This window comes from Candida pseudojiufengensis, assembly GCF_024610245.1.
Source record: "Candida pseudojiufengensis strain CBS 10847 chromosome Unknown scaffold20, whole genome shotgun sequence".
NCBI lineage: Eukaryota > Fungi > Ascomycota > Pichiomycetes > Serinales > Debaryomycetaceae > Lodderomyces > Lodderomyces pseudojiufengensis.
In genome coordinates this window covers 26,177-52,508 of record NW_026261547.1, presented here as the reverse complement: position 1 = coordinate 52,508, position 26,332 = coordinate 26,177, and the positions used below count along the sequence as shown (strand labels likewise).

The 26,332-nt window shown below is 29.2% G+C and overlaps 11 protein-coding genes across 11 annotated transcripts; 8 read left to right on the top strand and 3 right to left on the bottom strand. All coding sequences in view use genetic code 12, as the record gives it.

Moving 5' to 3' along the window:
* Positions 1-35: 35 nt before the first annotated feature.
* Positions 36-1,211, bottom strand: HOG1 (mitogen-activated protein kinase; the record flags this gene model as incomplete). Its single annotated transcript, XM_051760645.1, has 1 exon — positions 36-1,211. The coding sequence occupies one exon, from the start codon at positions 1,209-1,211 to the stop codon at positions 36-38; it is 1,176 nt and encodes a 391-aa protein (XP_051611643.1).
* A 603-nt stretch (positions 1,212-1,814) lies between these two features.
* On the top strand, positions 1,815-3,098 carry AVT7 (Avt7p; the record flags this gene model as incomplete). Its single annotated transcript, XM_051760644.1, has 1 exon — positions 1,815-3,098. The coding sequence occupies one exon, from the start codon at positions 1,815-1,817 to the stop codon at positions 3,096-3,098; it is 1,284 nt and encodes a 427-aa protein (XP_051611642.1).
* Positions 3,099-3,131: 33 nt separating this feature from the next.
* Positions 3,132-3,836, top strand: KGF55_005612 (uncharacterized protein; the record flags this gene model as incomplete). The annotated part of the gene is made up of 1 exon (XM_051760643.1): positions 3,132-3,836. The coding sequence occupies one exon, from the start codon at positions 3,132-3,134 to the stop codon at positions 3,834-3,836; it is 705 nt and encodes a 234-aa protein (XP_051611641.1).
* A 436-nt stretch (positions 3,837-4,272) lies between these two features.
* On the bottom strand, positions 4,273-5,016 carry GPM1 (phosphoglycerate mutase; the record flags this gene model as incomplete). Its single annotated transcript, XM_051760642.1, has 1 exon — positions 4,273-5,016. The coding sequence occupies one exon, from the start codon at positions 5,014-5,016 to the stop codon at positions 4,273-4,275; it is 744 nt and encodes a 247-aa protein (XP_051611640.1).
* A 2,705-nt stretch (positions 5,017-7,721) lies between these two features.
* KGF55_005610 (uncharacterized protein) lies at positions 7,722-11,336 on the top strand (the record flags this gene model as incomplete). Its single annotated transcript, XM_051760641.1, has 1 exon — positions 7,722-11,336. One exon carries the CDS (start codon positions 7,722-7,724, stop codon positions 11,334-11,336), a length of 3,615 nt encoding a protein of 1,204 aa, XP_051611639.1.
* A 642-nt stretch (positions 11,337-11,978) lies between these two features.
* On the top strand, positions 11,979-12,410 carry KGF55_005609 (uncharacterized protein; the record flags this gene model as incomplete). The annotated part of the gene is made up of 2 exons (XM_051760640.1): positions 11,979-11,991; positions 12,109-12,410. The coding sequence occupies 2 exons, from the start codon at positions 11,979-11,981 to the stop codon at positions 12,408-12,410; spliced, it is 315 nt and encodes a 104-aa protein (XP_051611638.1).
* Positions 12,411-12,485: 75 nt separating this feature from the next.
* Positions 12,486-14,999, top strand: NSP1 (FG-nucleoporin; the record flags this gene model as incomplete). Its single annotated transcript, XM_051760639.1, has 1 exon — positions 12,486-14,999. The coding sequence occupies one exon, from the start codon at positions 12,486-12,488 to the stop codon at positions 14,997-14,999; it is 2,514 nt and encodes an 837-aa protein (XP_051611637.1).
* Positions 15,000-15,541: 542 nt separating this feature from the next.
* Positions 15,542-16,417, top strand: KGF55_005607 (uncharacterized protein; the record flags this gene model as incomplete). The annotated part of the gene is made up of 1 exon (XM_051760638.1): positions 15,542-16,417. One exon carries the CDS (start codon positions 15,542-15,544, stop codon positions 16,415-16,417), a length of 876 nt encoding a protein of 291 aa, XP_051611636.1.
* Positions 16,418-16,805: 388 nt separating this feature from the next.
* On the top strand, positions 16,806-17,456 carry VPS20 (ESCRT-III subunit protein; the record flags this gene model as incomplete). Its single annotated transcript, XM_051760636.1, has 1 exon — positions 16,806-17,456. The coding sequence occupies one exon, from the start codon at positions 16,806-16,808 to the stop codon at positions 17,454-17,456; it is 651 nt and encodes a 216-aa protein (XP_051611635.1).
* An 84-nt stretch (positions 17,457-17,540) lies between these two features.
* Positions 17,541-18,566, bottom strand: HEM2 (porphobilinogen synthase; the record flags this gene model as incomplete). Its single annotated transcript, XM_051760635.1, has 1 exon — positions 17,541-18,566. One exon carries the CDS (start codon positions 18,564-18,566, stop codon positions 17,541-17,543), a length of 1,026 nt encoding a protein of 341 aa, XP_051611634.1.
* A 2,458-nt stretch (positions 18,567-21,024) lies between these two features.
* On the top strand, positions 21,025-25,503 carry ROM2 (Rho family guanine nucleotide exchange factor; the record flags this gene model as incomplete). Its single annotated transcript, XM_051760634.1, has 1 exon — positions 21,025-25,503. The coding sequence occupies one exon, from the start codon at positions 21,025-21,027 to the stop codon at positions 25,501-25,503; it is 4,479 nt and encodes a 1,492-aa protein (XP_051611633.1).
* Between the last annotated feature and the right edge of the window lie 829 nt (positions 25,504-26,332).

Sequence of the window (26,332 nt, the reverse complement as noted above, 5' to 3'; positions counted from 1 at the left end):
TGGTATATAGGTTGAATACTATGTTACAGCTTGATCTATTTGATTTCTTGTTGTTGTTGTTGTTGTTGTTGTTGTTGCTGAAGTTGTTCTAACTTCTCGGTATTACCATCTGCATCGGCTACTTGTTGTTGTTGATAATCTAATCCACTACCTCCTACTCCTATGTTTTGATGGAAATCTAAAATTTCTCTATACATCATTACTCTCCAATTATCTACCGGTAAGTCAGCATCATTGAAACTCCAATCAAATTTAGTTTCACAAACTGGTTCATCGGTTGGATCGTGATATGGTGCCATATAAGGATGAGTCAAAGCTTCAGCAGCACTTATTCTCTTTTTTGGATCAAATACTAACATCTTAGCTAATAAATCTATAGCTTCTGGTTCAACATGAGTACATGAAGCAAATCTTTCACTAAAAGGTATTGGATCTCTATGTGGTAAAGATTGAACAAATCTTAATGTATTTTCAGAACATATGGTATCAATAACATCTGACGGAGGACTACCTAATAATTCTGTTATAATTGAAAATTGATGAACATGATCTTTACCTGGAAATAATGGCTTCCCTTCAATCATTTCTGCTAATATACATCCTACTGACCATATATCAACTTCTGTATCATACTTTTGCCAAGTTAACATAATTTCAGGAGCTCTATAATATCTTGTTGAAACATATCCTGTCATTTGTGGATCTTGAATTCTTGCTAATCCAAAATCACAAATTTTTAAGTCACAATTTTCATTAATAAGAATATTTGAAGGTTTTAAATCTCTATGTATAACTCCTGCTGAATGAATATATTTCATACCTCTTAAAATTTGATAAGTAAAATATTGTATAAATTGTTTTTCCAAAGGTCTTGAAGTTAATAATCTATGTAAATCTGTACCTTGTAATTCATTTACAAAATATATATCTTCTAAAGGTGAAATAAAAATATCATCTAAAGTAATTAAATTTTCATGTCTTAAATGTTTTAATAATTTCAATTCTCTATATGTTCTTTTAGCTAATACTGATGTTGAAAAAGGTTTCATGATTTTTTTAACTGCTACATTTTGACCAGTTAATTTATCTACTGCTGAACAAACTAATCCAAATGCCCCCATACCCACTGGGTTTAGGTCAGTATACCGATTGGTTATTTCAAATACCGTTCCAAATATTTGCGTTCTGGTGAATTCTCCGTCTGATGACATATTGAGATAAGCGAAGGTTGAATTGATCGATTGAATGAAATGTATATGTTTTGAGTTTAGATATGTAAATTACTAAATACTTTTTTCGTTAAATTATTTTTTTTCTTTTTGCCTACTAAATATAAATGGACTTAAGAGAATACTTTGTAAGATAAGTCTTTTGAGGAATGATTAGAGATTTTGAGAGGATGATATTTAAAGGTCATCCTTCAACATAGGTTTCGATCTTACATTTTTTTGGTTGGTGAACGTTGTATTCGGAAGTTGTTGGTTTAATTCTCAAAATCCTTAAGTTTGCTATTTTTTAAAGTTCAAAAAGTTTAATTTGAAATATTTCAACCTTAGATGAAAATTAAGAATTGTTTCATGTTAGTGGATTAATCAAGTATTGAAAGATAGATTCAATGAAGAATTGATCTCTTACTCTTAAACAAAGACATTTGTAATGATTTAATGCTGAATATGTAAGATTGAATGCAAATTACTAATTAGGAATTAATTGCGGCTGTTAAATTGCTAGTACAAAATCAATTCGTAAAATATGTCACTTAATGTTACTTAAATCTTCTAAATCTTACACCACCACTTCTTCAACCACCAAAGATGCCTTCAATTGATCAACCGGAATATGGAGCATCGACTTTTTCCTCATCTATAAGTTTACTCAAAACAATAGTTGGGGCTGGTTTATTATCAATGCCATTGGCTTATTCAACTGATGGGTCAATTTTTGGAACTTTCATAATTTTATTAGCAGCAATAACTTCAGGATTTGGATTGTTCTTACAATGTTATGTATCAAAATATACAACAATTGGACATGCTACTTTTTTTAATTTGTGCTCAATTACCTATCCACAACTTTCAGTGATTTTTGATATTGCAATTGCTATTCAATGTTTCGGTTGTGCTGTCTCATATTTAATTTTGATTCGTGATTTGATGCCAACAATCATTACTTATGTTCCTTATATTGGGGAAGAACATTATAAAACATTTTGGCTTTTAGTGTCTACAGTTTTTACCGTTCCATTATCATTTTTGAAAAATCTTGATTCATTAAAGTATACCTCCATTGTGGCTTTAGTTGCAATTTTGTACATTTCTTTGTTAGTGATTGGTCATTACCTTTTTAACGACATTCCAAGATCTGGGTTAATTGAATACTTTCCTTCCTCAGTGACCGGAGTGTTTAAAACTTTCTCAATTATTGTTTTTGCTTTCACAGGTCATCAAAATATGTTTTCAATAATTAATGAAGCAAAAGATAAATCGTTACCAAAATTGGTACATTTAATTAATTTTGCAATCCTTGTTTCAACTATTTTATTTATTGGTGTTGGTTTAGCAGGTTATTTAACTTTTGGTTCTAGTGTAAATGGAAATGTCATTTTATCTTATCCAAATGGAATACCTACACTTATAGGTAGAGCAAGTATCGTATTCATGGTTGTTTTCTCATTTCCTTTGATGTTACATCCAGCTAGAATATCAGTAAATAATATCTACTATTGGGCCAAAGAAAAATTTCAACCTGAAACAAATGAACAAACTTCATTGTTGGCTAATAATGAAGAACAAGTAAGATCTAAGATTGTTCCTTTCCCAGAAACTACATTCTACGTTATAACTGTTGTGTTGTTGCTTGTTGGGTATGGTCTTGCAGTAGCAATAGATTCATTTGCTTTCATTTTGGCTGTTGTTGGTGCAACTGGTTCTACTTCAATTTCTTTCATATTACCTGGTTTATTTGGTTATAAATTAATTGGCTCTGAACTGGATGATCCGTCCCCACTTGAGAAAATTTTCAAGCATTTATCTTTAGTACTTGTAATTTGGGGTGTTTTAGTAATGGTTTTATGTTTATATAGTAGTATTTTATTATAGACAATAGATTTGAGATTTTCTTTTCTTTACACCATGCCTTGCGAAGACGAACACCACAACCATAATCATAATCATAATCACGATCATAATCATGGTCATGATCATATACCGCCGATCCCCACGACTTCATCGCAATCCCTTAACTCGAAAATTGATAAATTTAAAGTTTCTGCATTGAATTTAGAAAATCCTCAAGATCAACTTCAAAAACTATTCAAAGATCAAGAACACAAGTATGAAATAAAGCCGGTAATAAAATCAGATTGTGATGAGCAATTAATAATTAACATACCATTCCTCAATGGCAGTGTGAAACTATATTCATTAATCTTACGTACAAACGGAGAGTCATATTGCCCCAAAACAATAAAGCTATTCAAGAACGACAAAACTATTGATTTTGATAACATTGAGTCCAAAAAACCAACCCAACAACTAACTCATCCACAGATAGGCATCTCAGATAATGAACTTCTGGAAGTGGTAGAATCAGACACATTTGTCGAGCATTTCTTACAAAGACATAAATTCACAGGGGTTCAACAATTAACTATTTATATTCAAGATATTTACAACGATGAAGATCAATGTCAATTACATTCAATTGAATTGAGAGGTGAATTTACTGAATTGAATAAGGACCCAATTATCACTATCTATGAAGCAGCTGCTAATCCTGCTGATCATAAAAATTTGACCGCAATTGATCAGAAGAATAATGTACAATTCGGTAGTTGATGAAGCTGTTTTTGATTTGAGGAGATGAAAATGAAAGTTATAGAAATCCTTAGTCTTGATCAAGTGAACTCGAATGCTTAAAATATCCCCTGAGCAATATAAACTTATCCACTGTATACCTGAACCTTTTGATTTAAGAGACTGAGCTTAAGAGTGAGGTTATTCACTGTAGTCGTACTTCGAACGAATAATACTCAGATATGAGTTGGCTCACCTTACTCTGGGAGATGATATCTCAGACACTGGTTGTGTCTGGTGACATTCAGCTGTAAGATAGAGATGATATTACTTAACTTAAAAACATATATATATAAATGTAAAATGTGTATTAACTAAACACCGAAAGATAGTTTCTCAAAAGGTTTCTTGCAAGAACTCGAAAGCATTAGTTCCAATAGATAGGCAGCGTTGCAAAGTGTTGAAACCTCTATAGAGCTCATTTCTTTTGTCCTTGAGCTGCGACAGCTGCTGCACCTGCTTTTGCACCTTCTTCGTCAAGGTAGTAATGCTTAATAGGTTTTAATTGATCGTCTAACTCATAAACTAGTGGTTGCGCGGTCGGAACGTTCAAATTGCTGACCTCGTCATTCGTAAGCCCATCCAAATGTTTAATCAAACCCCTGAGTGAATTTCCATGAGCAAAAATAGCAACAGTCTTTCCATCTAATAATTTAGCCGCAATTTCATCTTGCCAATATGGAATTAATCTTTCAATAACATCTTTCAAACTCTCAGTAAGTGGTACTACCTCAGGTGCTAAATCCGAATACCTTCTCTCACCGACTTGAGAAAATTTCGAATCTGCAGCAATTGGAGGTGGAGGAATATCATATGATCTTCTATATTCCTTAAACTTTTCAGGTCCGAAATGTTCAAGAGCTTCAGCTTTGTTTTTACCTTGTAAATCCCCATAATGTCTTTCATTAAGACGCCAATTTTTTACAAGTGGTACCCATAATTGATCAGCAACATCCAAAGCAATATTGGCAGTCTGAATAGCCCTTGATAAAACTGAAGTAAATGCTACATCAATTTTAATTCCAGATTCTTTGAGTAGTTCACCTGCTTTTTGAACTTCATCTCTACCTTTGTCTGATAATTTGGTATCAATCCAGCCAGTGAACAACCCTAATTTATTGTAGTTACTTTCTCCGTGACGAATAAGCACTAACTTGGGCATCTTGATAGTTAAATTAAATTTGTTGATGTAATTTGAATTGAATTGTTTGAAAATAATAGTCGATTCCACTTTGAAATTTTGTTGAAATAAATCGAATTAAATTGCGAGAAAAAATAAAGGCACGTGATCGAGAAGGAGTAGAATGAACCGGGATCAAATAGAATCTTCAACAAGTTACGGTTCATGTTGGTAGTTTTAAAAATTTAAGATCAATGGTAAAGTTGGTGAAACCAACGTTAATGACATTGTTTGTGCTACAGCTCAAATGGAAACTACATCAGTGCTTTTTGGGTATCAGTTAACGTTATATAATATAGATGAGCTAGAATATTGTTCTTGTGGATGAAACTTGCACAAAATAGCTCATACATTTGATAATGCAATAAGAGAGAGACATAAAAAGTCTTGAGAAAAGTGATTAAAAATTTCCTGAAACTTTGCTCATTAGTTAATACTATTCTAGATACTTCATTGGCTCAATTGAATTTGTGGCTGAAATCTGAATCGCATTGTCTGGAAAAAAAAGTTGGTTCCACTTTAGTTGAAATAAATCGAGTACAATGGCGAGAAAAATCATACGGACCCGGATCAGATAGAATTTGGGTAATATTTAAGTTGTATTTGAGATCATTGATAACAACCAATGTTACAAAAACAAGAAAGAAGAGAAAAATATGGAATAGATTTTTAGATGCTACATGTTAAAAATGTCGTATTAAAGATGACAACTTAAACAGATTAGTTTTATGACTTTTCTCTATACTTTAAGTTTATAGCTTCACTTTTTGACAAAACCCTACTAAATTTATTAACAATTAATCTCGTTAAAAAAAATAGTAAAATAAGTCTAAAAAATTATGTATCTTGAGTAATCCCTGTTTCATTGATTGGACTTCAAAAATTGACGGTTTGGCAATTAGCTAGTTTCACTTTACAGGTCTGCTATGATCAATAGGCGGTCGAATGACTTTAAGTATATAATTTCGCATTCTAATCACCATTGAGGAAATTGAACGTAGTATAATCATTTTTTTAATTATAGATTAAATGAAAAGGACAACGTAACAAATCTAATTACAGTTATGTGTTTAAAACTTAACGATAAGCTTATCCTTTGTTAATTATATGATTGGAATTGGATGTGTAAAATGCAGCTCTATCCTTCACTGTTCTGAAACATTGGTTGGTAGCGTGCAATATGGCATACCATGTTGACTGAGTTCAAAAACTTCTTCTTATTCACAAACTATCGTAGCTCTTGTAATACATTTATAATTATTTACGTTACAGTTATACTCTCCGAAAAAATGTTTTAGATAAAAGACAATGAAGGTTCTCCTTGAGTTTAAATCAAATTCTTATGTGGATCAATACATCAGGAGGAAGAAGATTTAGATGAATTAGATACTGAAAATGAAGATGAAGTTGGTGGATTTTATCTTAATGATTAATATGCTTCCACGCACGTCTTTTTTGATTGCTAACTCAGGTTAGCTTTTGTTTTAAAAAATCAAATTATGGTGATCTTGAAAAAAAATACAAAATTTGTGGTAGAAAATATTTTTGGTCGTCAGAAATCTCCAGTGATGTAAATTTAATAATAATTTTTAGGAAAAAGTCTCCATAGCTTGGAAACAGTTGAGATTTATACAATTGATTTTTAATAAAAATGTTGGTTATTGAGATAATTTTATTCCTAAATATTTCAATATTCAACTAGAGACTTTACGACTACACACCTTAAGTCTTCGTGATGTAATAAATCTCGTTTTTACAAAATTAATCTTATAAACTGAGAGAATGGCCTGGTCAAGTATTCTTGACCTCTTTAGAGATCAAAAACGATTGACTAGTTCTCGTTTAATACAGTAGTAATTCATTATTCAATGTAAATCTTCATACTTGAGAAATTCGACGCGTGTTTGTTTCAGATCTGTTTCGATTAGCTCAACAAATTTGAAATTTTATAAAATTTCAAAAATGTTTAAAATAATATTTTTCTAGTATCATTTTCTTTCCTTTTCTATCTAATAATCATATATTTGTTATCAATTTCAACCATTCAAATATAATGTCAAAATTCATATGTTTACTCAAATATTCAAATTCAATACTACTATTATCAAATTTTCAGGGGCATGTCGTTTGGTAGCATTCGCACATTTTCAAAGAAAAATATGGTCTTTGCAACCAAAAATGATATATATCATCAAAACAATATACAAGTCATAACAAAACAACAACACATTAATTATCTACACATTTCAAACTTATTCAACAACTTCCATAAAAGTACAAACATATATATCATTTTCATTCACAATTTTCAAAATTTGAAAGGGTAGAGTAAGAGGTTTACAACCAAATATTAATTGTGTATATCTAACATCAACACTCCACTTCAACAACCACAACAACTCAATTAACTTTAAAATCATAATAATTGGAGTATAAGAATATAGATATTAACTTTAATTCATTAAAAAAGCACAACTGTAATCCATTTGGACCAAAACAACATCAAAACAAACTGGTTGTAAATATATTTAAAAAATTTAAACAAATACCCAAACAAATTCAATATCAAAATCTAAAAAGAATCAACAGTATCCAGTAACTTCAAATAGCTAAAACTGGCTGAAATAACGCGTTAACCACATTTTGGAGTTCAAATTTTTATCATCTTTGAGTCAACACAATTTAGTATGTTCAAACTTGAAGGACCTGCACTCGCGGGGAATAAAGTTGGAGTTATATCTTCGAAAAATATTGGTTCAACAGCAGAAATTTCAACTTTAAGGAATTTTTTGGTTGGTGATATAGTGGCGTTCACCGAAGCTCGAATTGCAAACGGTAAAAATGAAACTTTATCAACTTTGAAAAAAATATCAAATCTTGATATAGCTGGTGATGATAGAGCATTATTGATAATCAATGATTCAACAAATGCAAAACCCTTAGTAGACTTTAATGTCTACGAATCAAAAATTTTAAGATCGAGACAAGGTCCGATCGATTCATTTCTTCAAAAAAATATCAGCACAACTGATATAGCAACAAAAACCGAACCAACTCAAACACAACAACAACAACAACAACAACAACAACAACAACAACAACAACAACAACAACAACTACCACAACAACAACAACAACAACAACAACAACAACTACCACAACAACAACCACAACAACAACTACCACAACAACAACAACAACAACAACAACAACAACTACCACAACAACAACCACAACAACAACCACAACAACAACCACAACAACAACAACAACCACAACAACAATCACAACAACAACCACAACAACAGATAACAGAACCACAACCAAAAAAACAAAAAACTCAGCTGTTATTACCAGGCATGCAGAGCACAACTGCATTAACAACTATTAATGCAAATGTTAAAGTCAAAAGAGTGACCAAGCGTAAAGTTAAGAAGGTTGCTAAAGGTCCTCTTGATAACTTTTTCCAAATTAGTGTCAACAAGGAAATAAATAACAACGTAGGTGAAATTCCAACTTTAACTTCACCACAACAACCATCATTAATTTCTTTAGAAAATCCACAACAACAATCATTAAATTCTTTGAAAAATCAACAACAACAATCATTGACTTCAGTTACAGACCCACAGCAACAGCAATCATTAAATTCTTCCGAAAATCAACAAGGACCAGCAATCTCATCAGAACACCCAACAATTTCATTGGGCAATAATGATGCCTCCTTAGTTCCAACTTCTGAATCTCCTGATACAATAATTAATACAGATCCAATAGCCACATCAACATCGACTTCATCCGAATCAAAAGAATTACCAACCTTAGCATTAAAACCAAAAAGAAAAATTTGGAAAAAAGAAGAATTATTGGAAGAATTTTCTAAAAAATTTCCCAATGCTATTATGGATGAAAAATCATTACAATCAGCATTATCTGATTCATCTCCAAATGATAATGTTGAATTTCCCAATTCACATCCTAATGCTGGTTCACCAGTTCCTAATAAATCATTAAAATTTGATGCTTCAGTTTTAGAATTTCTTTCTTCAGATGAAGCTTATGAAAAAGGTTATAACATGATTGATATCACTAAATTTATTAGTAGAACACTGGTTCAGTTAATTCAAATACATGATCAGATTGTGTTATTTGTTGTTTCGTATGCTCCAAATAAGGATAAATGGATTAGAGATTCTCAGGAATATTATGCTGATTTGAAGAAGTTTTTGTGGTTTTTTAATTTTGAAAAAATTTTTATGGGTGACCTAAATGTAATTCAAGAACCAACCTACTCACAAATCTTTAATTATGCACTTACAAAACATGAGTTAGAATCAATTGAAGCTATAAAAAGAATTCATGCTGAAAATAATTTGTGCAATACAATCAAATCATTATGTGCATCTGCTATAATATTTACTAATCATCATAAGTTAAATTGTCGTTTGATTGATGCATTAGATGTTTCATTTAATAGATTATCAGGTTTAATTAGTTTAGAAATTAGTTTCAAGTACAAAAACTCAACACATGGTTTAATCACAGCAGAAATAAATTTTGGTGAATTTGAAGAAAGAGGTGAATTGGATGATATAAGAGCAAGAAATGAAGATAGAATCAACCAACTAATCATACCTTATTCTACAAATTGTGCTTGCGAGCACTTTTTTGGTAGAGAAATTGGATCTATATCTACAGAAATTAGAAGCCACGGTTTACCTATTGCCGAATCAATCCCTCAAAATATTTTAAATATGCAAAGTGTTCCACATAGGTTTGAGTTATGTAAACCTTCAAACGAATATTATGCCATTTATAAAGTAGGTATTTTAAATGGTGATGCAACGCTAAATTTGATCGATGGTGTCAAATATGATGAAATAATTGAAATTATTAAAATTGTTGATACAAATGAAATAAAGGCTTTGAACATAACTACGATTAATGCCAGTTATGCCTCTGGTATATCTGAAGTTTGTAAATTAAGTCCAAAAAGAGTGGTATTTGAATATGAAGCTCTTTTCAGGGGAGCTTATGTATCAGATTTAATGGCTTATAAGCTATTATTGAAAAAGGATTTACAAAATTTGTTTGGTATTTTACCTAGGGTCTCGAGACCAGCATTCCAAGATCCAACTAGACTTTTAGGTGCTACACCCAAAATTGAATTGTTGAAAGATGAGTTGAAAATTAAGAACGAAAAATCAACGGTTGTGGTTGACCTTCAAAAAGGAATGGTAAAACTCAAATCATTAATTATTGCAATTGGCTTAACCCAAACGGAAAACGCAAAAATTCAGAGATCAGATGCTAAAACAAATATCTACAACTTTTTCAAAGACACCATAGCCATGTGGGTTCCGCTAGAAAATAGCTTGGCTGTAGCTAGAGTTCCATTTACTAGAAGTCAAAATGAAATTAATAATGCAATAAATAGTTTATATCCATTATTTGAACCAAACTTAAAAGAATTGGCAATAAGCATTATTCAAAATTATGAAAGTCGTCCATTAAATAACACCGTTTTGCAAAATTTTATCTACTCCCAAGGTGTTTTGTTTTACAAAGTTGAATTAGATGGCAAAATTACTTATATTGCAAGAGACAAGAATGACCTCATTAGAGCAAGAGAAATATTTATTTTACATTATGGTGAAAATTACAAGGATCCCTATACTGCATTCGTGTGGGTAAAATCTCAGCAAACTGGTGTTAGACATCAAGTATACCATTATCACGATCCCGATCATTTCAAAACTGAAACACCATTTTCATTAATGCATGAAGTCCTTCAATTTGCAATTGAAAAAAATGAAATTGATAAAATATGGCCAATTTTCAATCCGCTTATCTGGGAGGAACCAGTAATTCAGGAATTAATGAGGGAAATTGACTATAATGAGCCTTCAAAAACTCCAAATCCAATTTCCAGATTACCTGCTGGTTATGGTGGTTTTAATTATATTTCAATTGGTGGAATTTTGAGATCCATTGATGGTGAATATTTTTCAATTGCAGGCTCTCTTAATGTTGTTGAATATTTAGATGATAGACAAAGGTCAGAAATTTCTGTTGAAGAAGGTCAAATTAAAGAAGAAGGTACTCGTCATTGGCTATGCGATTTGAAAAAAATGAGGGAAATCGGTGAAAGATTTAGAATTTCCAATGAATCTGTGTATCCCGCTCTTGCAGAAAAATCAGTATTTTTGACGTTTTTGGTTAAAAAACGTGTCATTAAATTAAGGGAAATTGATGATGTTGCTATAAGATCTCAAATTGAAACTGCTTTAAGGGATGATTAAGTTTAAGTCAAAAAAAACCTAAAAATTGTTTCAACTAAAAAACGACCTAGAAAAAGATTTGAATTTGACGAATGAGAATGAGAAATTTAATATTTGATTTTTGTACTTAAGTTAGTGTTCTTTCGAAATTAGATAGATGTATATTAATGAATCTTGATAATTACTACTAATGACTTAATCATTTCTTAATTTTGAAAACTTTTGTGGTTCATAAATTTCTCATTTTTTTCCAAATACGTCTTGTTCTGTACAAAATTACAAATTCAACCTACAGACGATTCATCAAGCAATTGTTGTGACACTATGTAGTATGAAAGAGTCTATTTCACTGAGTTTGATGATTGATCTTTGCTCTATTTTCCAACAAATATTGACTTTCGAATTTTGTACTACCCGTTTTAATTCAGAAGTCGTTGTTTTAAACATGAAAATTTTATGGTAATTCAAATAATAAAATGTATTTTTTATTTAAAAACAATCCAACAGCTTATGTTTAATCTTTATTTTATTTTAAGGATAATTAGAGTTGGGGTCATATTGACGATAAATTTATTTAGTTCTAACCTAGATCTAAGAAAACAGCTACCAACTGTTGTTTCAAGACATTAGAATTTTACATCTTGTAAACACTTGAACGAGCAAATGCAAAAGCTCCGTTTGGAAACTATGGCAAGTAGATAAAAAACATGCGGAACAAAAATGGTGCATGCTTCGGTAACTCTATAAAACATTTCAATCAATATATTCGATAACAATTTTAAATATGTTGGAGATAGATCATTAAGTCAAACTAAAAAATGGGATATTATACAAAAAAAATATTTTAATATAAAATTTAAAGAATTACAACATAGAAATTTTGTTGTTCCAACTGTTCGTACATTACAACGTCAATTAGCTGCTGGTGTTAAAAAGGCACAATCTCAAAGAAATAAAGATGATGTAATTCATCCAATTCCTCCAACATTAGATGAAAATTGTCGCGACAAACAAAATATTAAACCTGATTTTTACGAAACATCAAATCAAATTACATCACAAAGAAAAAAGGTAACAATTGGAGAGTTAAAATAAGTTTAAATTGTTTTCACCACTCAATTGCCACTAGATCATCTATTAATCTCCTCGTGCTGATTATTGTAGCTAATCATGTTTGGTAATAATTCCTCAGGAAATCAAACCCCGTCATTTGGTGCTGGTTCTGGCTCTGCATTTGGCTCATCAAATACTGGAGATAAAGACAATAGCAACACTAATCAAAACAACAATACTACTGATTCACAACCTAAACCATTCGGATTTGGTCAATCAAGCAACACAGGTTCAACTAGTGCATTTGGTTCAAACAATGCTTCAACTTCAAACGCGTTTGGTTCAGGTAATTCATCAACCAATGTATTTGGATCAAACAATAATAATTCAACCAATGCATTTGGACTGACTTCAAAACCGAATTCATTTCCATTTGGTTCATCAACAACTCAACAATCACAACCATCACCATTTGGAGCATCTAGTACATCTGCATTTGGATCAACGAATTCTTCACAAACTCCATTTGGACAACCTCAAAATACTGCAACTAATACAAGTGCATTCTCAGTAGGAAGTAATGATAAAAAAGATGGATCTACTACACCACAACCTGGTACCACATCAAACACAGGTAGTGGAGGTTTTGGTACGAATCAAACAAATAATTCTGGCTTTGGTGGATTTGGTCAATCAACTGGAAGTAATGCATTTGGTAATGCATTTGGAGCAAAAAAAGATGAAGAAAAAACTAAATCTTCAACCAATGTATTTGGATCAACAACTAATTCTACTAATAATAGTGTATTTAATTTAGGGAATAAAGAATCAACAACCACACAACCAGCATTTGGTGCTGCCGCAACAACAAATGAACAACAAAAATTAGGTTCAGGATTTTTAGGTGGTAATGCTAATGCGAATTCTGCTGCAAATTCAGAATCACCGATGTCATTAGCTGGAACAGCTTCTCCGCAACCTCAATCAACTACTGGTGGTATATTTGGTGCAAAGAAGGATGATGATAAGTCTTCAAGTGGTGGACTTTTTGGAACTAAAAGAGATGATGATAAACCTGCAGGTGGTCTTTTTGGAGCTAAAAAAGATGATGATAAGGCTTCAAGTAGTCCATTCGGTGCAAAAAAAGATGGTGAATCAACAACTGGATTTTTTGGTGCAAAGAAAGATGATGATAAAGAAAAATCATCTACTCCATTTTCTTTTGGAGGAAATAATGATGATAAGACCAAATCTGCTTCCGGATTTTCAATAGCTCCTAAGAATGATGATAAGGATAAACCAGCTGGTGGATTCTCTTTTGGAGCTAAGAATGATGACAAAGATAAACCAGCTGGAGGTTTTTCATTTGGTGCTAAGAAAGATGACGATAAACCAACAGATGGAATTTCATTTGGTACCAAAAATGATGATGGAGCTAAAAAAGACGATGATAAGGACAAACCGGCCTTTTCATTTGGTGCTAAAAAGGATGATGATAAACCGGCAGGGGGGTTTTCTTTCGGTGCTAAAAAAGATGATGATAAACCAGCTGGAGGTTTTTCCTTCGGAGCTAAAAAAGATGATGATAAACCAGCTGGAGGATTCTCATTTGGTGCTAAAAAAGACGATGATAAACCAGCCGGTGGATTCTCTTTTGCAGCTAAGAAAGATGATGACAAACCATCAGGTGGTTTCTCTTTCGGAGCTAAAAAAGATGATGAAAAATCTGGAGATTCTTCAACTGATAAAAAAGATTCAACTAATGATAAAGCAACCCCTGCAACATCAAATTCAACATCAACTCCATCAAACACAATTAATCCAACAGCTCAACCAAATTTAAAACCAACTAAAATTGAACCTATTCAAATATCAATTGATAATAAAAATATGGATGATTTAATAACAAAATGGTCAAAACAATTAAATTTAACAACAAAATTATTTGATGAATATACAGAAAAAGTTAAAAAATGGGATTTACAATTAATTGAAAGTGGTGATGCAATAACAAAATTAAATCAAGAATCAATAGAAGTTGAAGCACTAGAATCTAAAATTGATCAACAATTATTATTTGTTGAAAATCAACAAGATGAATTAGAAAAAGTTTTGGATAATTATGAACAACAAACCGATATATTGATTAATAATATTGATATAAATAATAACTCAAATATTAATGCTATAACAAATGCTAATAACACATCAATTCCAGGTTCAACTTCATCAATTTTATCAAAACCAAATACATCAACCACATTAGTTAAAGATGAACAACCACAAACTAACTACCAAATAAATTCAAATTTAAGTTTAACAGATAAATTAAGAGAAAAAGCTTATTATAATGCAGAATTATTAGATGAAAGATTAGATGGATTAGGAGAAAATTTAAATACATTAATAAATGAAATTAATTCAATAAGTGATATTTTTAATAAAAATTTAATTAAAAATTTAAATCAAATAGATGATGGTGAAGATAAAACTCAATCAAAAGATTTAAAAACAAATAATAATTCAATTGAAGAAATTATTCAATTATTAAATTTACATTTAGAAAATTTAAAATATATTGAGGATAAAGAAAACTTATTGAAAAAGAAGTTGGAGATTCTTCAAAAATAATTGTGATAAGTGAGTGATGTTTATGTACGTTTTTATAGTTAGTGATAATATATGAATGTGTAATTCTGTTTTTTATTTGATTAAGTTGGTGTATATCTAATGTGTATTGGTATATGTTTTTTAAATCACATGATCATAAGTCAGTCCATATTAACTTTTTTTTGGGTTAATAAATATGTGGGGAAAAAATGAAAAACCCCGTAATAAATTTCAGTAATAATAAAAGTGAATCAATAGCAATACTTCAATGAGAAGTGATGTTTTGGTAAAACGTATTCTTTGCAGTGAAAGTATATAAAGTCCGTAGAGTCTTACATCTAACTTTTATCTTTCTGTATGAATCAATTGAATCAAAGGGTTCCTTAATTTTTAATTGATTATCATTTAACTTTATTTTAAAATAAATTTGTTGATCTATTTTATCAATAAAAAAAACTTTCAATTTAAATATCACTTGATTATTACTTACATCAATTTCAATTCCAATTAGCTAGAAAAACAGCACCAACAACCACAAACTATATATCCACAATCTCCACACAATGTCTTCACCAATTTTTATGTTAATCAACCTTTTATTAGATCCAGATGTTTCAAAAAAAGTAGTTTTACAAATGGCTTGGTCTCAAGTTAAAGCAATTGGGATTGGTAAAGTTATTGCAGCATTATTAAGTGCTTTAACAGTTGGTGTCTCATCTTTCATAAGAATCCCACAAATTCGTAAATTATTAATAAAATCAGATAATGAAAGAATTAAAGTTGCTAATGGTTTATCATTAAAATCTTTATCATTAGAAACTTTAAATAATTTAATTCATGTTACTTTTAATTCTCAACATAATATTCCATTTATTCAATATGGTGAATCATTATTATTAGGAATTCAAAATGTTATTATAATTTTATTAACTAAATTTTATAGATTAAAAGAAAAAGGTGATATACCAAATTTAAAAAATTTAAGTTTTGAAGATAAATTAAAAATTATTGGAAATTCATTAATTGAACCAATTTCAATAATAATTGCATCCGTAATTTTTTTCACAAAATCAGCTCCAACAAGTTTAATTTCAATATTAGAAATTTTAAATATTCCAATTTCAATAATTGCAAAAATTCCTCAAATTCAACAAAATTATAAATTAAAAACTGTAAAACATTTAAGTGATGTTGTATTAAAAGCAAATGTTATTGGATCAGGTATAAGAGTTTATACTTCATTAACTGATTATAAAACAAAATCTTCAAAAAATAAAACAACAATTGATGAACAAATTTTATTAGCTGGTTATTCAACTTCTTTTATTTTAAATTCTATTTTATTAGGTCAATCTATATTTTATGATAAATTAGGTAAAAAATCTGTTAGAGATGAAATTGAAAAAAAGGAAGAAGAATTGAAAAAAAGAAGTAAATAAACATTTATAAATTTAATGGATATTATAATTTATTAAGGAATTAGAGAATCATTGAACTTTTGATAAGTTGGTGTAAATACATTAGAGGTTGGGAGAAGTATCAACCTGAACTTTATAATTGATAAATTTGGTATGACCTTTCGTAGTAATCAATTTAAAATTTCATCCCGATAAACCAAGTCTGTTCTAATTGACTAATTCTTATCCTTCTGTTGTGTAACTCAGTACATCAAATCGTAGACAGAATTGTGTTTCTGACCCTAGCAGACAATATTTATATCTCTTGATAAGTTAAGATCTTTTTCCTATCTGATCGCAAATCAACTGAAAAAAAAAATATCAAATCTCTAGACCTCAAATCAACTATACAACCACAGCTTCACAAAATATGGGGAACCAACCCAGTGCTCCAAAAATAACACCACAAGATAAAGCCATATTTCAATTAAAACAACAAAGAGATAAAATAAAACAATATCAAAAAAAATTAAATCATATCTCCAATAAACAAACAGAATTAGCTAAAATTGCAATTTCAAAAAAGCAATATGATAAAGCCAAAATATATTTAAGATTTAAAAAAAAACAAGAATCAATGATTTTAACAACTTTTCAACAATTAGATAATTTAGAAAATTTAATTGGTACAATAGAATTTAAATTAATTGAAAAAGATGTTATATATGGATTAGAACAAGGTAATTTAATTTTAAAAAATTTAAATAAAGAATTAAATGTTGATAAAATTGATAAAATTATGGATGATTTAGCGGATGAAAAAATGAAAGAAGAAGAAATAAGTAATGTATTGGGGTTAAATTCTGGATTAAATAGAAATGATGAAATTGAAATTGATAATGAATTTGAAAAATTAAATAAAGAAATTAATAGCACTTCGAAAGAAAGTGATATAAAATTACCTGAAGTTCCAAAAGATAAACTTATGCCTGATGTTCCAACTGGTATTGAAACTCAAAAACAGGAAGAAGAACAAGAGAAAAGTAAGGAAATCAATCAAACTGAATCTATTGCTATATGATTTACGATACTTGCCTATTGCAATATGATTCATGATACGTATATATACATTATAAATAATAGAATTAATGTCACTTATTCCTCATTAAATCTCCAACCAATCTAAAAATTCTGGAGTAAAATAACTTATAATTAATCTTGCACCAGCTCTTAAAAAACCTTGATGAGCTTCAAAAGCAATTCCCTTTAGATCAACTATACCCTTTTCAGCAGCAGCATGTAACATAGCATATTCTCCACTAACATGATAAGCACAAATAGGATAATCTTTACATAATTTTGAAGCATCATTTATAATATCTAAAAAAAATGTTGAAGGTTTTATTATAACAGCATCAGCACCTTCATCTAAATCTCTAATTAAAGCTCTTCTTGCTAATCCTGAACCTCCAGGTGGTAATTGATAAGATTTTCTATCACCAAAACTTGGTGAACTTCCTGCTGCATCTCTAAATGGTCCATATAAATTTCCTGAAAATTTTGCACTATAAGCCATAACTAAACATTTATTTTCTAATCCTGAATTTATTAAACCTAATTTAATATCTCTTATTCTACCATCCATCATATCACTTGGTGCAACTGAATGTGCTCCAGCTTTTGCATAATTTACTGCTACTGCTGCTATTCTTTGTACACTTGGTTCTCTTTTTAAACTGCCATCTTCATTTAATATTCCACAATGTCCATGAGATGTATATTCACATAAACAAACATCACACATTATAAATAAATCAGGAAAATTTTTTCTAAAATTTTTTATAGTTTGAATAACTGGTCCATTTGGATCATCTGCAGCAGTACCTACTTCATCTTTAACACCAGGTTTTAAAGGAACTCCAAATAAAATTACTGCTCTTAACCCCTTATCAACTAATTTTGAAACATATGGTATTACTGAATTTACTCCAAATCTTTTCATATTTGGTAAACTTGGTATATCAGTTTCTTCATTTGGATCATCAGATATAAAAAGGGGGAAAATGAACATATTTTTTGTTAATTGTCTTTCTTGTTGCCATTCTCTTGATAATGGGTGATTATAACCACCTTGTAATATACTTGATATTGGAGTTTCTTTTGATTTTATATATTGTGCCTTATGAACCATTTTTGAAGTAGTATTGAATTTGATCAGATAGTGGGAAAAACAAAAGTGATGAATAGGTGTAAATGATGACTTGTTCGCAAGCTTCTTAATGAAGATGTGGATATAGGATTCTAGTTTAACCTTCAATACAATAGTTGTGAATTATTTATTGATAATTTTTCATTCTCACTCAGACGGAATTACTAATTTGGAAAAACCTGGGGCATATTTTTAGAGTATTGCTGTACGGATGTTCTTTTGCATACAGATGATCAAAGATATTTATGGAGAAAGTCTATTATTCTCAAGTATGGAGGGTATATTTAGAGTACTAAATGTCCGGAGGTAGTGGTACAAAGCTTTAAATGTAAAAATGTCAACGAATTTATTCTTTTTTAGCTATTGTGGAAATAATGATAGTAATTCCAAATTTGGTTTCAAAATACAACCAAAAAAATCTATGCTGAAACCAGTAAAAAAATTTCAAGTATTTTTTGATATAATTAAACTCTTTAATAGATTTAGCTCAAGATAAAACGGGCAAGGTATTATATAAAAATCGAAGAATACCATATAGATTTTGACTTTTAAAGATTTTAACGTCGAATTAAAGAAATGGTTGCAAAATTTATTTGGTAGCATTATGTGATTGAAATTTCATCAAATTATTTGATCTTTATCGGTTTCCTTTCAGTTTTCAAACCTCATACTAAAATTCTGGAGCAAAAGCTGAAATTGGCAATGTAGCGTCGGACTTTAAAGCTCAAAGCTCTCTATCGAACAGATTATATGATTCAACAATTTCGCCTATGTTTCTTCTCAAGAATACGGTATTGTTTTTCTAAGCAATTCAAAATAATTTACGATAAAGTCAAACATCACACGACAACTAAATTTTCAGAATTTCAAAACTTGTAAAATTTTCAATCATTAAAGTATTAGCCAAGACGTTGAAATTTCGGGCGTAATATATAAATGTGAGTATAGCAGCTTTATTCATTTTCATTAGTAAAATAGAAATTTCAACGAAATTAAAATTTGCCGATTGTTCCAACAAAATGTCTCAAAATAGGTACGGAGTTAGTAATTGTATTAGTCAACTCTATTGAAGGAAGAAAAAAAAAAAGAAAAGAAGTTATACCATCATACAATTGTGAAGAATTAAACTCAATACGAGCTATGCGGGTGGTCGTAAAGCAAAGCTTTCCAATTTATAATAAATTTACGAGGTTAATGAAATTTGTAGTTGTTGTTGTAAGTTAACGTATTTGTATTTGAACCTTAGTTTATAAAATTTGTAATTGAAAAAACCCTTTAAAAAAATTAAATGATTTAGGGCGAACAAAAAGTATAAAAATAAAAGCTTTATTCAATAAATTTTTGCAAAATAAAAATCTTATTATTATTATTTACGAGTAGATTACGTTCAAGTAGTGAGGTGAGGTTCTTATTGTGGGTTTTTTTCTTGTAATAACTTCTATTTATAAATTGTTTATATGTTCAGTGAATCTACTTGTTTGAGACAAAGAAAATAAAAATAAAATTAAGAGGCTTGTTTCGAAAAATTCATGACTTGAGTTAGAGTAAACTTTCAAAGTTTGTAACCAAGACAACATTCATTCTTTCATTCATCCGCATGGTTTCAGTTCGGTAAGATTAATAATTTAAACTATTGAACATTACAGCCAACTTATTACGAATTTAGCCGCACTTTGGTTCCCACCTTTAGTTAAAAAAGTATAATTTTACGTTTCTACCGATCTAAATATACAAAACAATTGATCAGTTTCAAAGGATCCCTCTATACCCAATTTAACAAATTGATAGATAAAATTTTCAAGCAATACGGATCTTGAATATATCGTTTAAGTAAATTTTGAACCCACTTGGGGTTAGAAAATTTTTCTGGAATAAATAACCTAACTTTAGTCCAAAGCTTTTTCTTGCAATAGTTTCCCTAAATAAAGCAATTGTGTAGACTATATATTATCGTATAAATTCGAGTTTTGAAGGTGAATAAAGCTTGAATAATGCACCCAATTGAATTGTTCGACAGCCAAAACTTACAAACGTCAAGCCAAAGGTTCAAGTTTACATCTCATATTGTTCTGCATCTATAATTTAGGTTTTTATCGTCCTGGTAGTACTTTAAGGTAGAATCTTATAGACTTAATATTTTTACACTCTAATAAACACAACAATAAAGGGACTTCTTCTGAAAAAAACAGATATCAAAAACTAACAGCTTTTCTTCTAATCAACCGAGTTGTTTTACGGGTATACTCTTATTTCTACTGACCTGAGTTGGTACAGTTTCGAACAAATTTCAGAATCAGAAAATAGAGAATTTTATTATTTTTAAATTTTTAAAAAAAAAAAAAAAAAAAAAGTTTAAGTTCAACATTTCAAAATTCTAAATAATAAAAGACTGAAGAACTTAACCTTAAAGAAGAAGTAGTAGTATAAGTTAATAAAGAAGATGAATATACCTACTCATTTATTACCAAAAGAATTTTTAAATCAACAACAACAAGAAGATCATAATTATAATCATAATAATAATAACACTAACACTAACACTAATTCTAATTTAAATCATAATCAAGAAATAGAACAAATTCAAAGTCAAGAAAATTATTCTAATACTAATAATAGAATTAATCATTCTTTACAATCAAAACAATTTCAACATTTTCAAAATTTACAACCTCAAATGGATAATAATATAAAAAGAAGTAATAATATTCAACAACAATCAAATCAATCACCAATTAAAAATTCATATACTTCACAACAACAATCTCAATATCAACAATATCCTCAATCTAATCATCAATATTTTAAACAGTCTCAATCACAATCTCAATCAAATATAAATTTACATTCAAACAACCAATATCCAACTAATCCAACAAACAGACAATATTCTCAATTTGAAGATCAAAATCAACAACAAAATTCAAATTATTCAACTATTGGTAATAAACAATGGGTAGATACATCTAATCAACATCGATCGCTAGATCCTCAATTTTATAATCAAAATTCTAATTCTGAAGATTATTTTCAACATCATCATTTACAACAACGACAACAGCAGCAACCGCAGCAACATCAAAACATTCCTCAACAAACTCAAATGATGAATTATCAAAGAACAACTACTGCAAGTGATCGAAATAATCAACCTCCATTTTCTACACAGCAACCAGTACCACCAACACAACAACAATCAAACTTTAACGTCCAAGCTTTCAATGATCAATCCACCAATCATTCAAATCATTCAGCACTGTCTTTAACTTATGAAAACGGAAATAATAAAGTAATACCCAAATCGAATACTGTACCTTATCCACTAGCTAATAATATACCTGAACATCCTGAATTTTTTCAATCACAACCCAAACTGTTTCAACAACTACCTCAACAACAATCACAACCACCATACCCACAGCAATATCCCCAACAAATTCCTCAACATACTCCACAAACTTCTTCTCAACATACTTCTCAACAATTCCAACAACAACCACTACCTTCTACAAGGAAACCATTTCGTAGAGCTCCATCAAGTAATTTATCAACTATTCAAACAGATCAAGTTTATAATAATGAAGGAAGAAGGACATTCTCATCTCCACATCAACAAACCATTCCTGGTCAATTGAATCCTGAAAATAGAACAAAATCATTATCTTCTACTTCAGCAAGGTATAAATCGCAACATCAGCAGCAACAACAGCCAGCACCACCACAATCTTCTTTTGAGCAACCTCAATCGAATAATAACAACTCTCGTCCATTATCAGGTGGAAATTCAGGTTCCTCTACCTCATTACATCATACATTCTCATTAAGTTCGAAATCACGTTCATTCACATCAATAAGTAAATTATCATCATTATCAACTAAAAAATTTGGCTCATCATCATCAATAAGTAAAAATGATAAAACAAGTTCATCAAGTTTAAAAACATTAATACCATCTAACTCCGTTAATAATAATAATCATAATCATAATTACAACTACCCAAAAAGTTCAGTATATCCAGCTATGTTATCTGAAGTTGCAAAACTATTCAAGGAAGCTATAATATTAACAATAAATACAAAAGATGGTCTTGAATATCATGATACTTTCACAGGTAAAATGGCTGTTGATATATTATGTCGAATTATAAAAACAAATGATAGAAATTTAGCATTACTTTTAGGTAGATCATTAGATGCTCAAAAGTTTTTTCATGATGTTACTTATAATCATAGATTAAGAGATTCAGTTCATGAAGTTTATTCATTTAATAATGTTTATAATGATGTTGTTGAATTTTATCATGAAAATGAAGGATCTAATAGTAATGGGAATAATAGTACAACACCATCAGCTCATGGATCTTTCGTAGATGGTTTTCAATTACAACAAGCTTTACAAGATAACTTTTTATCTCAACAATTACCGTCACAAGTTAATCAACCACATTCTGCAGAATTACAAAATTCTGGAGTTCAAGCAAATAGATTAAGTGGTGGAGGTAATCCAACTATAACAACAGTTGCTGGTAAAAAATTAACTGCATCTCAACAAACTGGAGTTAATGGAGTTTTTACAATATTAACTGATTGTTATTCACCAACATGTAGTAGAAATAGATTATGTTATAGTATTGCATGTCCAAGAAGATTAGAACAACAAGCAAGATTAAATTTAAAACCTCAAGGAGGATTAAAAAGAGCAGTATCAAGATTATCATTACATGATCAAGAAGAAAATGAAACTTTATGGCATAAAACTGTACCACAATCAGTATTAGATAAATTAGATAAACATGAAAAAACAAGACAAGAATTGATTTATGAATTTATTTATACTGAAAGAGATTATGTTAAAGATTTAGAATTTATGACTGATTTTTATATAATGCCTTTAAGAAATCCAATAAATAATATAATACCTGAACATCAAAGAGAAACATTTATACAAACTGTTTTTGGAGGAGTTGGAGATTTATTAAGATTAAGTAAAAATTTTAGTGATGCATTAACTAAAAGACAACAACAACAAAAACCAGTCATTGAATCCATAGGTGACATATTTTTAGATCATGTTGGAAATTTTGAACCATTTATAAGATATTCTGGTAATAAAGTATTTGCAACTTTTGAACATGAACGTCAACAACAAGTTAATATGAAATATTCAAGATTTTTAGATGCAATTGAAAAAAAACCAGAATCAAGAAGACAAGATTTATCATCATTTTTAATAAAGGGAGTACAAAGACCTGCAAGATATCAACTATTATTAGCTGGAATATTAAAACACACAAAACCTGAAAGTCCAGATTATAAAAATTTATTAAAATCAAAAGAAGAAATTGAATCATTATTAGTTAAAATTAACGTACAAACTGGTGAAAGTACTGATAGACACAAGATAATGGTATTACATAGATTATTAGGCAAACAAACTTTAGAAAATAAATTTAATTTTAAATTATCATATAATAATAGAATAATTTATCAAGTTACACTAAATAGAAAAAGAGATAATGAAAAAATTGATTTATATTTATTTGAACATGCATTATTATTAGTTAAACATAAAATTCAAAATAAAAGAGAACAACATAAAGTATTTGAAAAACCAATATTATTACCTTTATTATTTGTAAATAGTGGGATTGAAATACCCAATACAAAAACATTATTAAATCATAGATATAATGGATCATTAGTATCAGATATTGGATTAAAAAATCAAAGAACTGAAAGTAATAATTATATTGGAAATACTTTATCATCATCAAGTACTGGGAAATTTCAAATAAATTTTTTGGGTTTGGGAAGTAATCAAGTTCATTCATCATTGTTTGCAGAAGATTTAACTATACAAAATCAAGTATTACAACAAATTTCTCAACAACAAAAAAAATTAATTGATTCAAATGATTTATTTTCAATGAGTAAATTTGAAACAAGAAGATTTCAAGGAAATAATAAAATAAATTGTGCTGTACCATGTTATGGTGGAAAAAAATTATTATATGGTACTGATTCTGGAGTATGGGTAAGTACTGTTAGATCAATAAGTACAACATCAAATGAAAAAATTTGTAGTGATCCTACTTTAGTTATTTCAAAACCATATATTACACAAATTGAAGTATTAGTTGAATATTCAAAATTATTAATATTAAGTGATAAATCATTATATGAATTTGATTTATCATGTACTGATTCATTAGATCATATAAAAAATACAAAATCGGGTAAAATTATAATGTCACATATTACATTTTTTAAAATTGGAATATGTGATAGTAAATTATTAATTATTGGAGCTAAAACAGGATCTCAACATTCAATAAGTATATTTGAACCAATAAATCCATTTGATCAAAAACAATTAAAACAAAGAAATAAAAATAAAATTGAAATTCAAGAAATTCCTTTTACATCTGATCCAATATCAATATCATTTTTAAAAAGTAAATTATGTATTGGATGTACAAAGGGGTTCGAAATATTATCATTACAAGCTGGAAATAAAGAACCAATATTAGATGAAGCAGATCCTTCCCTCGATTTTGCAACTCAAAGAGAAATTGTAACTCCATTAGCAATACATAGATTAGGTAAAGATTTTTTATTATGTTATTCAGAATTTGTATTTTTAATAAATAGAAATGGTTGGAGAACAAATCATGATTGGGGAATATTTTGGGAAGGTAATCCTCAAAATGTTGCCCTTTTTTTCCCTTATCTAATAAGTTTTGAACCTGGATTTATTGAAATTAGAGATTTACATACAACAAATTTATTAAGATCTTTAATTGGTGAAAATATAAGATATTTACATTCAAATGAACATGAAGCAATGTTTGCTTGTGAAGAAAATGGATTTGATATTATTATTTCTATTGATTTTTTAAATTTAAAACCAAAATCAAAATAAGAATAGGAAGAAAAGAAACAGTATATTATTTATTTTAAAATGTTTGTATATTTATATATAGTCTAGTATATTTTTAATGAAATGAAAAGTTATTTAAGTAACCTTTTTTTGATTTAACACCTATTTTTACGAGATTTCAAGAAAAGACAAAGAAGAAGAGAGAAAGAAGTTCAACTTTTTTCTTTATTCGGGTCGGAGTTTTATTTTGCTAGATCGGCAAACGGTCTGAGGTGTCCAAGATTTGAGCCTCCAAATAGAAATTTATGAATAAATCCACTGAATCTAATTCAGAAATATTAAATCATATAAAATAAGACGCGGTTTTCTACATTCGATTAATCTCGACTGTTTTAGACTAAATTTGTTCGTGATATTAACTCTTGTGTTTGTTTTTGAATCAAACGTACATCGGCTGTTAATTTTTTTTCGGAGTAAAAATAGAATTGAACAATACAATTGCTAACGAGATGTATGAAACGAAGGGCCAAAAAGACATACTAGAGATTGAGGTACACCCAATGTCTCAAAACATCTGATAAAGATCCAATATTTCAAAATGAAACATTAAGTGAATAAAGTTATCGAAATAAGGTTTTAAGTTTAAAAAATTGGAGAAGAAGAAGAAGAAGAAATGAACGTTTTAAACAAAAATCTAAAAAATCAAAACAGCAAAAAAAAAAAATTTCAATTTCAAAAATTTAGAACAAAAATCAAAACATTTGAAGAAAAACCAGTTCCAACTTACTTTCATTTTCACAAATTGATCTTATTGCTTTTCATAGCATAATAGCATAGTTATTCATACTCATTGTCCATAAATTCATAATCA